General features: G+C 31.8%; 1 protein-coding gene across 1 annotated transcript in view; it reads right to left on the bottom strand.

Annotated features, from left to right (window-relative positions):
• The window catches only part of LOC115883013, a 638,791-nt gene that overhangs the window by 64,946 nt on the left and 557,481 nt on the right, over window positions 1–16,364 (bottom strand). The window contains exons 18-19 of the mRNA XM_030901288.1: window positions 10,464–10,743; window positions 7,881–8,012 (exon numbers count right to left, since the gene is read on the bottom strand). Of these exons, the coding sequence (XP_030757148.1) occupies window positions 7,881–8,012; window positions 10,464–10,743 (412 nt within the window). The remainder of the gene's footprint in view (window positions 1–7,880; window positions 8,013–10,463; window positions 10,744–16,364) is intronic.

Here is a 16,364-nt window from a genome sequence, read left to right as displayed (position 1 = left end):
TGGCCTGGCAGCACTAAATACAGAGTGGAAAAAGACTAATTTTAGTGTTAATTCGTTCTGTTCGTGTATTTTTTCAGCGTACTATTGTGTGTAACAAGCTTCAGAGATTTCGGAATGTCTTCATCCACATCTTATTCGGGTTTATTCACATTATTTCCGGTAAAACAATAACCATAAAGGAAATCGGTAACCGAAAACAATTGAACACGTCAATCAATCCTGATTTATGTCATATACTAACATAACAAATCTCGTTTTTTATCTCAAAATATAAAAAAGTTAAAGGGGTGAGCCACTTTTGAGAGCCACCTGGTATTCTAATTCACATTCAGATATGAAGAAATAATTTATTTAGAACTGTCAATATTTTTTATAAAATAGAAAATACCAACGTTTTAAGAGGAAATTACTTTATATTCAGTATTATTTAGTATTTTTTAAAGCGGCCATCCTAAAATATGAATATATTAATTAAAGCTCTACGCTTAAAATGTCTTAAGTTTTAGGTATTTATTAAAAGCATTTCATTTTAGAGGACATTGGATATACAAACAAAAAAGAAATGAATATTAAGCTCAGGAAATTTGATGAAAAGGGGTAAAATTAAAGAATTAACGTTTTTATTTATATTTCCTTAATATCTTTCAAGCCATCTGTTACTAATAGGACCTCTTAGAATATATACACAAATAGTTCATGAATAATAAAATCTCTATTTTTACAGGTTTTAAATAAAAAACATGGTTTATTTTATTAATTGAATATAACGAGTCTTTTTAAAAGGCTTAGCTAGTTTAATTAATTTTTATGAAATATGAAGTTAGATAAAAGTTTAATTTTTAGTCGCCCTGTATATATAAATATATACACCAATTTTTTTAAAATTACTGATGTTAATGAAGATAGTATTTTAAAATAGGCATTGTTGAAAAGCATATTAATTTGTGATTTTACAATTTTAACATCGAAATGAGCATGAAGCCGTCTGTATAATAACAAAGATGTTACTAAAATATGCCTTATCGCTTCTAAAATCTCAACCAGGGAACCGCATATAGATTCTTTTTAAGAATAGTAGAATTACTCTGTGGATTTATTCATGCTAAAAATTACTTAATACGTAAGATAAATATGAGTAATGGTTAAGAAAAATATAAAAATATCTGCTGGGAATAGCCCCCCAAACACCAGAAGGCCCGGCCTGCGGATCCGGAACGCTGAGTCGGCCTGCGGATCCGGAATTCGGCACCGGCCTGCGGACTTGGCCTGCCGATTAGATCTTTCGACGTTTTAAAGCAGTTTTGGTCTGGTTCGCGATCTTTTAAAATTGCTGAAAGTTTTAATCATTCATATTTCGGCATCGTCTGTGTTTTTAAGAATGAACAACAGGTTAGGTTAGGTTAGGTTGGTGGGGTCTGGGATCATGTTTCTCTCTCGGAGGCCTTGGGCCCATTGCGATACCCCTGTTTATTGTTGTACCAAACCTTCCTCTCATTCTTTCTTTGCGTTAAAACACTTCCAGCTCTTTGCAAAGTTCCCGATGTCGCTAATGTTGTCTTCTGCTGCTTCCTCTAGTCCCTCCAAAAAAGCGGCCCTAAAGTTTTAAAGCGTCGGTATTCCAGTGCCCGACAGTGACACAGCAGGTGCTCTATGATTTCTTCTTCCTCTTCGCATTCTCTGCAGTAGTCGTCGTTGGAAATTTTCCATCTCACGAGATTTACCCCCGTGGGGCAGTGTCCAGTGACGACACCCACAATTATGTGTACTAAGTTCTTTTTGTGTTCTAGTCGAGGTTCTAGTAGTTGTTTTGTCTTTTTGCTATCTACCACTGGATATAGTCTTCGAGCTGTAGCGCAGTCCTCACGGTGTTGCGACGTCTCTTGCTGCTTGGCCTTGATGGCAGTTCCTATAGCTTCTTTCAGTGTGTTGATCGTCACAAGTGGTGGGTGATCTACGGCCTCTCCCCTGGCCCCCTCTTTGGCGAATCTGTCTGGTTCCTGATTGCCTACCCACACTGCTGTGGCCTGGCACCCAGCACAGAGTAGACCCGCCTTGACATAGCCAGGACAGTGCCTCTCGGCATTCCATCACAGTTTTCGATCTCACTGATTGCATGGTGATGCTTCTTAAAGCGCCCAAGCTGTCAGAGTATATCACGATATCCCCTATTGGTCTATCAGCAATTTTTTCTCGTATACAACTAGTCGCTTCCTTTATGGCGTAAATATCTGCATGTAGAACATTACAGCCATCAGATAGCCTTAAAGATCGTCGGATGTCTAGCTCCTCTGAGAAGATGTCTATACCTGTGCCTCTTGAAGTTGCGGAAGCATCTGTGTAGACTGTTAACTCTTGAGTGTTCATTACTCGCTTGCTTTCCCATTCATCTCTTGTCGGAATGCGAATCTTTATCTTTTCTCCAAAATCATGTTTGGTGACCATATAGTCCGTTTTATGGTCTAGTAGATGTGGACTCGTGTTCACCATGATTTTTCCTATCACTGGCAATATCCTCGAGTGACCGTAGTTGGTTTGGTTCCACAGATTTGATTCCCTTAAGCCAGATCTTAGCGGCCAGATCTTTCACGAGCCAGTCGATTGACTGCAAGTCCAGAATTGCTTCTAGCGCAGCTTGCGCTGTGTCGTTCCTTACTCCAGTTGTACCTAGAGCTGCTAATAGCTGTACTTTTGTGAGGCTTTTTCTACTAAACTCTTTAAGTACCGCTTCCCACCATACTAGTGCTCCATAAGTGATGTCTAACTATAGCAGTGTACATCCAACATCCAGTGTATAATGTACGGTTGCAGATCCCATCTCCTTCCAAATAGTTTTTTTACATGCATAGAATGCATTTATTCTCTTTATCATCCTTTCCTCTGTGTTCCTTTTCCAGGAAAGCTTCCAGTCCAGAATGATTCCTAAATATTTAGTTTCCTTAGCAAGTACAAGTGTCTTCCCTTCCAGCTTTGGTAGCGTGAACTTGGGTATCTTGAATTTTCTTGTAAACAGAGTGAGTTCAGTTTTGTCTGGGTTGATGCCCAAACCATTCCTTTTTGCCGGCAAACTGCTAACAACCGAAAACACCCTTATATTGTGTAAGAGACACCTACTACTATATTATTATGTTTTGTATTACCGGGATTGATATAATAAAATACTTGTAACATATTTGTTGCTTTGTAGGACAAAATGTATATAAATAAGAGTTGATTTTTTTATTCATTGTTAATTCAATGATTAATATAATAATTATTTACTAAACAAACTGAAGAGAAATGATTAAATATTTAACGACTATTATTGTACTACGTAGCCGAGTACAATAAATTTAAAATAAATTAATGCTGGCGTATATAGTTAAATATTTCTCCAAAATTGTTGTATTCCCTCTTGAATTCAAAATATTTAAGAACTGTACATAGTTCTTATAAAGGGTGGGTCTTAAGTGAGTTCAAATATTTTTAGGGTATTATAAATTTCTTAAAATTTGAAGTTATTTTATTTTTTTTTTAATTTTTAGTTAAAAAACATACTTTATTGGTAATATGGCAACATAGGTAGTAGATTAAATTTACAAGGAAGAAAATCCAGAAAAGATCCAGTGCTTCTCAAAATTTCAGGAAAAAATATTTTTTTCTTGGAAATTTTAGAAATGAAATAACTCGGTTATTTTGGATTTATTTGAAAAACGGTAAAGAGAAAATATGTTTCTTTTATCGAGATCTACCAGCTCTGAAAATATTTGCACTTATTTAAGACTCACCCTGTATAGATTAGTGTTTATCGGATGAAAATTTGATAGAGAAGCAGCGTCCCAAAGGTAAAGTCCGCGACTTGGCCTGTGACAGAAAGGCTTAGCCTGGCAAAGATTTGGGCTGGCTCACAAACGCAAAGGTTTCATCCGAAGGCCGGGACCGAAGACCCTATTTCCATAGGTATAAAAGTGAAAATTTATCGAAGTAAAATTTATCAAATATACAAAGTTTAGTTAAAAGCATAAATTTTGTTCTACAATAGAAATTTGTTATTTTCACTCAAATATATTTACAATAATGTTTACTCGTTAATAATTCTATATATCTTCTTTTATAATGTTATACAGAAAATTATTATAACGATAAAATAAATAACAATAATTTGGATTATAAACCTATACGTTAAAAACGCAACGATGAATAATTTAATGGAACATTGGAATTTACGGTTTACTACATCCCAAAAACGTCGGAAATCTATGTAATATTTCAATAGTTAGATGCCGGATTTTGCAAAAAGCAAGCAAGAAACATTTTATGGAGTTTGAACTCCTGCTGTCGGAATATGAAAATAAAAACTAAGATATTCATATAACCAAGAACATGGTGAATAAATACATCTGCCAAATGTTAAGATATAGTTCTAATTTAGATATTATTATTCTAATTTATCGTATGTTATGCGTTAAGCTTCATTCAGAACCTCGCAATTAGTGGACAAAATTAGTGGTTTCAATTACACTTTAAGCTTCATTCAGAAATTCGCAATTAGTGGAATAAATTAGTGGTTTCAATTAAACTTTATACTTTTTAGTCTACGATCATTCACAATGTCTAAAAAACACAATTAAAATTAATAAAATATCCTAGCAACAGTCTGCGGTAGTCAGTTGTATCCATAGAGAAAGCCTAATATTTAGCTTATAAAACAATACATTTTGATTTTTAACCACAATTTCTCTTGACGGATGATAATTAAAGGCCAAAATGACATTTTTTGCAACTTCTGAATTATAATTAGTCAAAAAATTAAAAGTTTCTTGACTTTTTCCACTAATTGAAGATTACTACCACTAATTTTGACGTTGTGAATGCTTACATTGATATTAGAGGAACAAATTTCTACGCTAATTGAAACCATTGACTTATTCCACTAATTTTGAAGTTCTGAATGAAGCTTTATTCACAAATACAAATAATTTTGGCTTGCTAAATAACTGTATTTAAAGGAAGCATTATTTAGAAAATATAATTTGTTTCCAAGCATATCAATTCCTTATCCATAGGCTACTTCAAGATATTGCTTAGAACGAATTGTCGCCATAAAAAAACTGATTTAACAATTTTTGTTATCGTTTATTTATGTCATAAACATATCGCGTTTTTCTGTTGGTTTATTAGTAAAGCGTCATATAGCTATACGTTTTTGCTTTATATGCATAAAATGTATTTAGTAGAAAGAAGAAAAATGAATTTCTGCAGCTAGTTTTGAAAATAAAAACATGTAATTAACATAAATAAAAATATAAGGGTTCTATTTAAAAAAATATATAATCCGTTGTTTAACCATAGTAAATTTTTGTTATTTTTAATATAAAATTCAGTTGAAGTGATTAAAAAGTACTCCCTCAATACAAAAAGAGATGCAACGAAGTTGCAATTAAGGAATAAATAATAAATCAAATTCAGTACAAATTTCACTGGTTTGAAAAGACGCGTAGAAAATTGTGACGTCACCTATCTGTATTTGACTGAATAGTTCACAGAGGGCGCGAGCCTCTGAAGAATAATATTATGGCGTGTCTAGTTCTCTGCTACCGTATTTACACCATATATCTTAAAATCATGTTAGATTTTTCTGTTTGTATTAAGATCGTTAAAAAATACGTTTTTATGTGGGATTATTTTTTATTACCCCAATATTAAATTTACTTTTATATTTTTTACTACTAGAAATTAAAACTTAAATTTTTATAATTAACAGGTTACTGCCATTTTTATCGAAGCACTAAACACTACCAAAATTGTTTGAATGTTCGAGGCGTTCGGGGGTTCGAGGTTTGGTTTGGTTTGGTGGATTTGTGGATTTTGTGGATTTTGCGTTTGGCGTTAAATACTTTGAGTTTTCAATTTTGTTTTATTGTACCCTGTTTATTATTCTTGTATTGAAGGATGTTAAAGTTTGTTTTGTGAAGGGCTGTCTAAATAACTCTGAAGGCTCTCCAGAAAAAGTTGTTATAACTGAGCCTGATTTGAAGCGGCAAGACAACAATATGTCAGCAAAAGTACGAGATTTTACTGTGAAGATCATTTTAACGTAAGTTCCTTAAGTTATATTTTACAATTAATTTTATATCTACTTTAAAATACATTTAGAAAAATGGTTTTTATTTACCTTTGTACCTGGTAGCAAACCGTGACACTTTTAATAGGTGATGTCAGAGATTGCAAAAGTGTAAATTTGAAATTCTTAATATTGATTAATTTAAAAAAAATGGGTAAAGTAGAATAAAAAAAATACGGGTGTCATAAAATTGTATGAAGATTAATTATTTGCAGTAAAAAACTATGGTGAAACTCCGGATTATATTTGCCTTATAACTGAAAAAGTAACTTTTTTAATAATTTAAGAGACAAACATTATAAAGTCCGTTGTTCCAATAGTGCCACTTTTTAATTTTACCCTGTATCTCAGGAACAAAGAAGGCTTTGAAAATTTTGTTGGTAGAATCATTAGTTGCACAAAAGTTGGCACAGTGTCACGGAAACCGCAACCCTATCTTTACAAATAGGTGAGATACTATTGAGAAGTGTCGAAAAATGGACACTCTTTATGTTATGTATCTTTATCATCATAATTTCCAGCTTATTCAAGCATTTCCAATTATGGTGTAGACTCCCTTGGTACTCTCTTTGCAGGTTGGGCCCATTGTTGTCTATTTTTGGCTATGCGGGCGTAAATTATCCTAATTTCTTAACATCATTGTCCCATCTCAGGTTCGGTCTTCTTCTAGGTTTCTTAATTCCTTGTGGGTACCATGCTGTAATTTTTGTGGCTTATCTGTTATCCGTCCTTCTTGCCAGGTGTCCAGGTGTCCATTGCCACTTGAGAGATTTGACTCTGTGGATGACATATATTACTTGGGTCTTTTGTCGTATCCACTCTATTCTTTTACGGTCTCTCTTGGTATTCCCAGCATATTTCGTTGCATTGAGCGTTGTGCGACCTGCAGTTTCCTTATGATGTCCGTTTCAAGTGTCGAGGTGGTCGAATGTTTTCTTCTTTAGATACAGTGCCATTATAGATCTGAGTATGATTGAGTTTCTTTCATAAGTGCCAACTTAATTCTTCTGTTGATTGTCTGGATTTCTGGTAGTAGAAATCCCGAGCTGTATATTAGTTGTCCCAAATATATGTATTAGAAATATTTAAAAATACGTGACTGTATAGAAGTTGAGAGACGTTCTATGATGATCAGTTCTTGGATTATGGATTTATTGGTTCGTCGGGTAGTCCAGGAAATTCTGAGCATTATGTCGCCAGGAGTACATCTCAGTTGTGTCAATTTCTTTTATTCCTGTCTTATAACATAATTAAATAATAAAAATTTTAAGAAGAAAATTAGAAATATGATATTTAAGAAGATTATATAAACGTAGACGACATAGACCAACATATAAAAAAAACAATGCCTTTGATGCATCTGCCTAGAGAGAATCTTAAAAGTCTTCAAACTGTTGTCAATGCCTACTAAATAATATTATTAAAATGTTAAATATTTTACACAGTTGTATATTGGTTCATAGTTAAATATATAAATAGTAATCTTGCTAAACCACTTATTTACCTTCTTGCTGCATCTTGACAATCTATTATGTTATCTAGCAAAACGTCACCAACATACTGCTAAATTGTAATACATAGAGAACAAATGCAGCTTTCTACTACCGATTTTCCACTGCAGATTGGCCTCAAGAAATGGCTGCGTAAGTTGCCGGCTTTATAGTAAAATTATTGTCATTTTTTTGTTAACATTTTGTTTTCAATATAATTACTTCGTCGACAATATTTGTGAATGATAATGAACAAATTACATATAATTTTTTTATGTAGGTTAGCTTACCGTTTCTATCGCTTTTTCCAATCGAAATATTTCTTCTTGTAGCAAATGCAGAGTCCCTGTTTTTCCTCTGTGCCGAGCAAATGCAGCTGCACATGCACTATGGATACTGTTGACCCAATTTTCTAGTTCAATCTGTAAAATAAAAAAATATGTTAATTTGAGGTAGTTATAATTTACTATTTAACAGCTTTTGTAATACAAATATCTACAGGACAATAATTTGAATCGGAGCAATAAGAAATATATCTGAAAATATGATCTGAACTGGTGGTGATTTGGCATGCAGATCAAATAGTTGGGTGTAGGGCCCCTTTTCTCAAATATACCGGGTGTTTCAAAAAACCTATGCCATCTCTCGTGGAGAGATTCCTCACGTAAAAATAAGGTTTATTATTCATATCAACATAGGTTCAATACTTCTTTGTTTAGTATCTACAGTGTGTTAAAGTCATAATATTTTTTCGATTTATTATAATGTTCTTCCAAGTACTTTTAGCGTTTCGAATGAAATTTTGAGGTTAAAAGTTACTATAAATGCGACATATTTTAAAGCTAAAAAAGTTATCTTTGGAATATTTTTCTAAAAAAAGCATGAACGCTACTGACTTTTTTTTCTCTTGTTAGCGAAATAGTGTAAGCAGTTTAATGTTGATTAAAAGTTGGCTCCTGATATTTTGTCGATTTCGGCCTCCTTGATGAGATAAACTTTTATTAATTCGCCTTGATCTAAATCTGACAGGTGCCGTTCTAATTTATTATTTAATATATAGCAACCTCTTTAAAAAACTTAATATCATTTACTTGCCAAAGGTTTAAATAAGTACTCATTTATTCCTCATCAAAAAATATGAAAAAAGTTCCTAGAAACATGGATATGGAAATGCATAGTTTTAGAGTTACAGGATATTAAAACTTTTTAAAATTAGGTTTTTTGTAATTATCTTAAATACCATTATTTTTTTATTTCAAATTGCCGTAGGTTGGACTAATAGTAATAATAACTAATAGTAAAAATATTTAATAATAAATTAGGTAAAATATATAAGTTAATAATTTTATTTTTATTTTAATTTTACTAATTGTGATTAATAAAATTGCGAGTATTTTATCAAGAAGGCCGAATTCTATAAAATATCAAGAGGTAAAAAATGTGCATTTTTAAAAAATCGCTGTAACATTTTTGCTATGGACAATTTGTATTTTTATGAAAATATTTCCAAAGCACCTTTTGACGTTGAATTTAATGGTTTAAGTATAATTAGTTAATTAACTGAAAAGAACTTAAAGTTACCTTTCCAAAAATATAGCACACTTGATATTTTGTTATAGTCCACTTCGAAATACAAAAATTTTAAAAGTTCGCCACTTTTAACTAGTAGGCTTTGGACCCCTTATTGATGATCTGTCCCTAATGGAACTCGAAAACATATTTTTCCAGAAAGACGAGGCACCGCCTCATAACGCTGAAGTTTTTGCAGCCAATTTTGATAATAATTGAATAGCTAACCAGATCCCAGCCATTGGCCGTCGAGGCCGCCGGACTTAGTGCCTAGGGATTTTTATTTTTGCGGTAGAATAAAAGTTTTTATTTTTAAATTCCCTATATATAATGTAGACAAGAATTAGAAATACTTAGCGGTTATGCGATGGTATCTTTCACCCCCAGTGAGTTAATGAATTCCGCGAGAAATGTTCAAAATCGGTCCCGTCCCTCCATAACAGAAGACTATACAGGTTGTTAATTTGTTTAATACTCGCGGCAAGAGCTTTATGGTTGAAATACGGAAACCTCGGCCCGCTCGTCGATAGACGACGCGACGGGACGAGTCGGCAGAAAACCCTATAAGTGCATGCGTTCTCAATAGGCAGTGTTGCCATTCTGTTCCCCTATAAGTAACTGTCCAGTTAACAATCTGTATAAAGTCGGTAAGTCGAACACCTGTAGCAAAATCTCATCTGTTGGTTAGCTATTTGTTTTTATTGTGATTAGATGTAGTTTTAATGTGTTGATGTTATTAAATACAGTTTAAATTGTTAAAAAATTCTGCATCTCTCATTGCAAATATTATTTTCGTTTTAATTGCTGTTGACAGCTAGATTTTTTTTGCATTATAGCCGGCGCCGTTCAAAGCCTTCTTACTCAAAGTGGACGAATTTTTATAAACTCTATATCTCGAAGTGGAATTGAGCAGAATATCAAGTGTGCTCTATTTTTGGAAATGTAATTTTAATTTTTTAATGAATTAAAAATATACAGGGTGTCCCAAATAAAAAATCTACCCCCACTTCGTAATTCCGAAACGGTAACAGATGCGGTTTTCACCATCACGTTTTTGATAAAAATTGAGCTCCAGATACCGATGTCAGTTTTCGTCTATCTTCTATAGAAAAGGGTGCTTCTTTTTAAAAGCGTCGAATTGGACCCACCCTGTACATGATGTTTCCAGGTGACGAATTGAATCAATTAAATATTATTGTCGTAGGATTTACAGGAAGCAACTCTTTAAAAATATTGTAAACGCGTTAAGAATTTTATAAATCGTCCAAGGCATAGAATTTTTAACAAAGAATAACGAAAATTACCTGACACGGTGCTTGGAATAGATAAGCGTCACCGAACGCTGTGCTCAGACAGAAAATAAAGTCTCGTTTGGGGTGTTCGGGGATGGGCTGCATAATGGCCCCATCCACGATAATGAGGTGTTTGGGGGCAGCCTCCACACTCCTGCCCTCCCTCGAGTCGCACGGGTAAAATAACAGCGTGGTGCCCTTCAAGCACACCCAGTAGCCCTTCCAACCGCGTTTACGGGCCAGTTCGATTTGATGTTTCTTGCGTAGGAGCCACTTCTTTACGCTCAGGAATCTGTAAAGAAAATAACAAAATTAGTGTATGGTATTTAGCACTGTAAATGGAATGGGATAATTCAAATTAAATATCATTCATAATTCGATTACGAAACTAATTATCATGATCCAATTATACAGAGTGGTCCGAAATGTATTTCGGAAACTTCGGCAGAATATTTAGAATATAATTTGGATGAAAATTGGTGTCTGGGAGTACTTTGTTAAGAGAAATTTGATTTTGATATAACTCCTATTTGTAAGGGGCGCCACCTACATGTGTTTTAATTGTTTTGAAAAGTAATAACTTTTAGTCCGTACTTTTATAAAACTATTGAGTGAAAAAATATAGATTTCCGTAATTTTTTACGGAAAAATGTCCCTTTTAAAAATTGTTACGAACAACCATTCTGAAGATATGTAGAATGGAAATAGTCAATACATGTCATTATTCACTAAAAATAGACATATTGGTTAGATAGTTATTTGAGTAAAATTATAAATTTGAGAACTTTTTATTATTTTAAATTAATTACAAATTTTTCATGGAAAAAATGATGATAAAACAGTTTCTGTTGAACTTTTGGCACAAAAACATTTCAAATTTATGATTTCAGTCCAATAACTATTTAGTTAACGTGTTTAATTTACGTCAATGGTGACAGGTATTGATAATTTTGATTCTAAATATCTCGATAACATTTACCCGTAGTAATTTTTACCAAGGTACCTTTTTTTACGTAAAAAACGTCGTAAATGCATATTTTTTTACTCAGTAGTTTTATACAGGTACGGACGAAAAGTTATTACTCTTCAAACCCGTTAAAAAACATGTAGGGGGCGCCCTCTACAAGTAGGAGTAAAATCAACATCAAATTTCTCATGCCAAAAAACTCCCAGACACAAATTTTTATCCAAATATTGACGTTATTTCAGAAATTATTTGGAAAAAATCGAAATAATAATGAAACTTCTATACCCTGTATCTCCGAAACGTAAAAAAAACCATTTTAGGACATACATTTATATATTTCTTTTACTTATTTTTATCTGCAGAACATGCCGCCGAAGATTCCGTAATACAGTTCGGACCACACTGTACAAAAAAACAATTCGAATTTTCTTAATGATGAAATTCTTTAACGATTCCTATGATTCACAAACACAAGTAGTCGATTTTTCGGAGTAATCTGTTTCTTTGTTGTTGCCAAAAAAAATAAAAGAGAGTGAGAAAGACAAACAAACCTTATTCGTCTTGAGATAATTCGAGTGTTTTGCCTTGTTTTAACTTACGAGGTGATAATGACACTGCCAATACTGCCAATTCGAATTACAAATAAGAAATGAGTGATGATGGCTGGGATAAGTCTAAAAAAAATCCCAAAAACAATTAACCGAAAAGAAAATTACCCGAAAAGATAGTTACTCGAAAAGAAATATCATCGAATTACAGTTATTGACAGAAATTAAGTTGTTGATTTTTTTGTGAAAGTTTGGTTCAATACAGGACAAGCAACAATTTTATTAGTCCTTTAATTTTTTAAATAAGATACATAAGGTTGAATTTAATATAACAAAGATTTCAGCAATTTCATAACAAATAAAAATAAATATTTTTTTTTTGTTCTGCCTGTGTAATATGCAATCACTTTTTAGATTTAGAGATATTGAATATATCGACCTTTGTTAACTTATAACCCAACATTTAACTTTTAAAATGTTTAATTCATGACTTTACCATTGTTTATTCAAGATCTCCCAATTTCACAGATGTTTAATTTTTTATTTTAGAAACTATTAGGGATAGATTTAGGTTAATATAAAAGAAACATTATGAGATATGAAAGCAGTTTCCAAAATTTTATAATATACCGGGGGTTCTATTTTAATGCTACCTATTACTTTTCAAATGATGTTCAAATTATTAATTTCAGATGAAAATAATTTAGACAGATATGGAGCAGGTGCCTTTATGTAATAATCCAAATTTTCAAAAAAAATTATCACACTTTCTCTATAAACCTCTAACGTACCATCGCTAGATTTAAATGAAATGCCCTGAACCTTACCCTGAACTTTAGTCTCTTTATGTAAAGCTAATATTATGGAACTAAGTTAATCTATACGTATGTATATTATAAATATTATAGTAATTTTTGATCATAATTCTTGTATATACGATTCTCATTAATTTATTTAAACAATAACTGTAAATGGAATAAAAGTATTAAGTTATTTCCTCCTATTTGATAACCGATTTTTAGTATAATTAAATTTGAATATATTAAAAAATTGAAAATTACAGTTAAATGTGTGAAAAACCTTGTACAAAAATGGTAATATTTCGAAACCATTTGGTATGGATTATGAGACCTTAGTATTTTTGAAATGGGAATTTATAGCAAATCTAGTGCAAGAAACCAATATACTGGGTGTTGCAGCGGCATTGGAAAATCAAAATGCTGTTTAACCAACGTAACTTTTTCAGAAGTTGCGAAAATCTATTTATACAAAATTACTCTATTTGGCACCTCCAAATTCTTGTAAACATCATGATGCAAAGAAAACAAGGTATGATATTGTGCAGGTTTGGTCACTACATCACAGGTGATAACGGTACCATTGAGATCGGCAAGCTCCGCGCGCCAATTTTAAATCGTCAAACTGATGACACATAATAAATGTGAAAATTACTTTTTAAATGTCAAGCTCAATGATTTTACATAACTTTTGAGATTTTGTCCTAATTCTTCCCTATTTTGTTTTTTTATTAGTGGCAATTGAACAATATGGTTATTTTTTCATATTTCCTATGTCACAGGTGATAACAAAAACAGCTAAACGTAAACTGAACGAAATTGAAGCCGCTATCGATCATACCTTGTTTTCTTTGTATCATCTGTAAACATAATGTCTATGCATAATGTGACATCGAATTTCACAATGACACAATCACATTTTTGCTGGTATTTTAATTGTAGTTTTCTTTGGGCCGTATTATAAATTTTACTAATTTGAAGGTATATTGTTGCAAATATATTTTAAATGACTATACTCTGCTTTTTTTCTCAGGTAAGATTTCGACAGACGATGACAGAAGAAAAAAGCAGATGACGTCCATACCAATCCATTCATTTAACTAAAAAAAGTTTCTAATAGTTTTTAAGTAAACTATGTATGGGTTTATATATAAATCCGTCATGCGTCATCTCTTGTTGTTTTTAACCAGTTTTATTGGTTTATTAAAAAATGATCATATTTCAGTAATATTGGTTTGACGGAATGATGAACCACAAACGGACTCCGAGGCCTATGAACTCGACTTAAGATTTTTTAGAATTGTCAAGCTCTTGCCAAATTATAGGTTATAATTTTGTGTCAAATTATGTCAAATAGAAATGATAAATATTTTGCATTTTCGACTGTATTATTTCGTGTGTTTCGTGTATTTTAAAATTAAGTGGAGGAAAACTCAAGGTAAAATTAAGTATTGACCCAGACCATAGTTTACAGTTAATATTCGGTGCCCAGAGACCGCCAGAGACAGTTTGCCAGAGATTATGGCCAGAGAGTTGTATTAGCCCCACAAATAAAGTTTGTATACCATCTCGTATATGGTACCAAAAACTGGAGTTAATTCAGTGGAAACAGTTAATACAGTTTAAAACTGGAGTTACATATCTCTAAAATAGCAGCACACGATAAATTTTAGTACTGCAGAGAGATAATGTCAAAAGATACTTTTTAGGGTTTACAAAAATTAAAATCAAAGTTAATTAACCAACTTTTAAGGTATAAAATTCAGTAAGTGTTATTATTAATAAAATATTTTGTTTTATTTATTCCTCTGCAATATTATTTTTTTTTATTTTTACAGTTATATTGATAAATGTAACAATAAATGCAGGAAGTTGCTTGACCCTAAAACACGGCTTGAAAGCAGGAAATCTTTTTTATTATATTTTTTTGGTATGTGGTGTTTTTTTAATATACACTTTTGCTTGTTTTGTATTACCACAAACTGTAATTGTTTTTAATAAAATAACTCAATTAGATTTTTTCAATTTTATACAGTTTCTTTCACAACATTTTGAAGTAATCACCTGTCACTCAAATTTTAAAATACATTAATTTTCTGCTATGCGTTCCAATTGTACCAACTTATTTCTTTGTAAAATAAATTAAAATTCCTTTGAAAATAAAATGACAGAATCTATCTGTGGATCGTCTGATCTTGTCGTTGGAGAGACTGTATTCCAAATGAGACAACTTTTGCATAAAATGATCTGGGGAGATAATATTTGACCTTTCCAAAATTTACATGGGATTTCCTATGTTCAGTGTTCCGATGCACCACACTCTATAAACACCCATGCCAACAAAAAATCAGTGTAAATAAAAAGAACTATTATTACTATTTTTATTTAAATGAGTATATCACACAAAAAAGTTCAAACTTACAAACTTGTTACAAAGGGTGGTTGGGTGTGTAGTCTCGATTATTTATTTGCTGGAAAAATAGAGTGAAGTGCTAGAACGAGCTAGATCGAGCTTTTAAAGTTTCAATACTTTTTTCTCGGTCGCTTACACCGGGATAGCCCGGAACGTGTTAATGAGAACGAAAACATTTATCAAGTGCAATGTTGGAGATATTGTTTTAAGGGAAGCGAGTGTTTTAAAAATGAAAAAGTTAAATTACTTTTAATTTTTCCGAACTTAACTTCGATTGAATAAATTTGTTTAAAAACAGGATTTTTTAATTAATTATCTCTTTTGTTTATCCTAAATTCGAATTTTGAATAAACGGTGAACGAAAACAGTAAAAATGGTTCCTTAATAAGTGCACAAATCCTCGGCTTTATAACGAAAAGACGTATTTTGATTTTTGCTACTTATCAGGAGAGCAATTTAAAAAAAATCACTTACTTTATCTGGCCAATAAATGTAAAGTCTTTAATTTTTTAATAGTGTTTTTGTATTAACACTTAAACCGAGGCTCTGAGGAAATGTACTAAAGATAAATTGAGGGTAAATTCTACTAAATAATTTATTTTTAGTTGTTTACTTTGATACGCCTTTTTGTTTTAATATAATTAATTTATTACCGACCGAATAGTATACTAACGCCTATGTAAAATAAATTTAGAAAAATGATGATAAACTGTTCTTAATAAGGGAAAAAATAATACAATTTTTACTTTAGATACATACAAGTAAAAAAACCGAAATCAAATGAAATGTTCATTCTAGAAGCAAAAAAAAAAATAAATGAAAATACTTTTATCTACCTTATTTTAATAATTTTTATACGAAAATACATTTTTAATAATAAAATGATTAAATTAATTGAGGCAATGATTTAAAATAAAACATCTTCTAGTGATTTAAGGACAGGTTTATCCCCAGTACAAAGGAGTTTTACGTCTTGATCTTGTCGTTTTTCTTGATCTTTTCTTGATATTTTCGTTTTTCGTTGGTTTTGGTTATGAGTTTATTTTAGAATGAGATGTTGAAAAAATTAGCTATCGTTTTAGGGCTACTGTTCTATTACTGTCACAAATTACCGGTAACAGCTAGTTTGTATAAATAATTCGCCTGTTTTTTTTATTGCACGAGTAATACAATGGATCTAGTAAAATT

Source organism: Sitophilus oryzae, unplaced genomic scaffold, assembly GCF_002938485.1.
Source record: "Sitophilus oryzae breed Bouriz unplaced genomic scaffold, Soryzae_2.0 scaffold_1801_pilon_pilon, whole genome shotgun sequence".
Lineage (NCBI taxonomy): Eukaryota > Metazoa > Arthropoda > Insecta > Coleoptera > Curculionidae > Sitophilus > Sitophilus oryzae.
The sequence above is the reverse complement of the archived record's forward strand: the minus strand, read 5'-3'. Positions and strand labels throughout refer to the sequence as shown.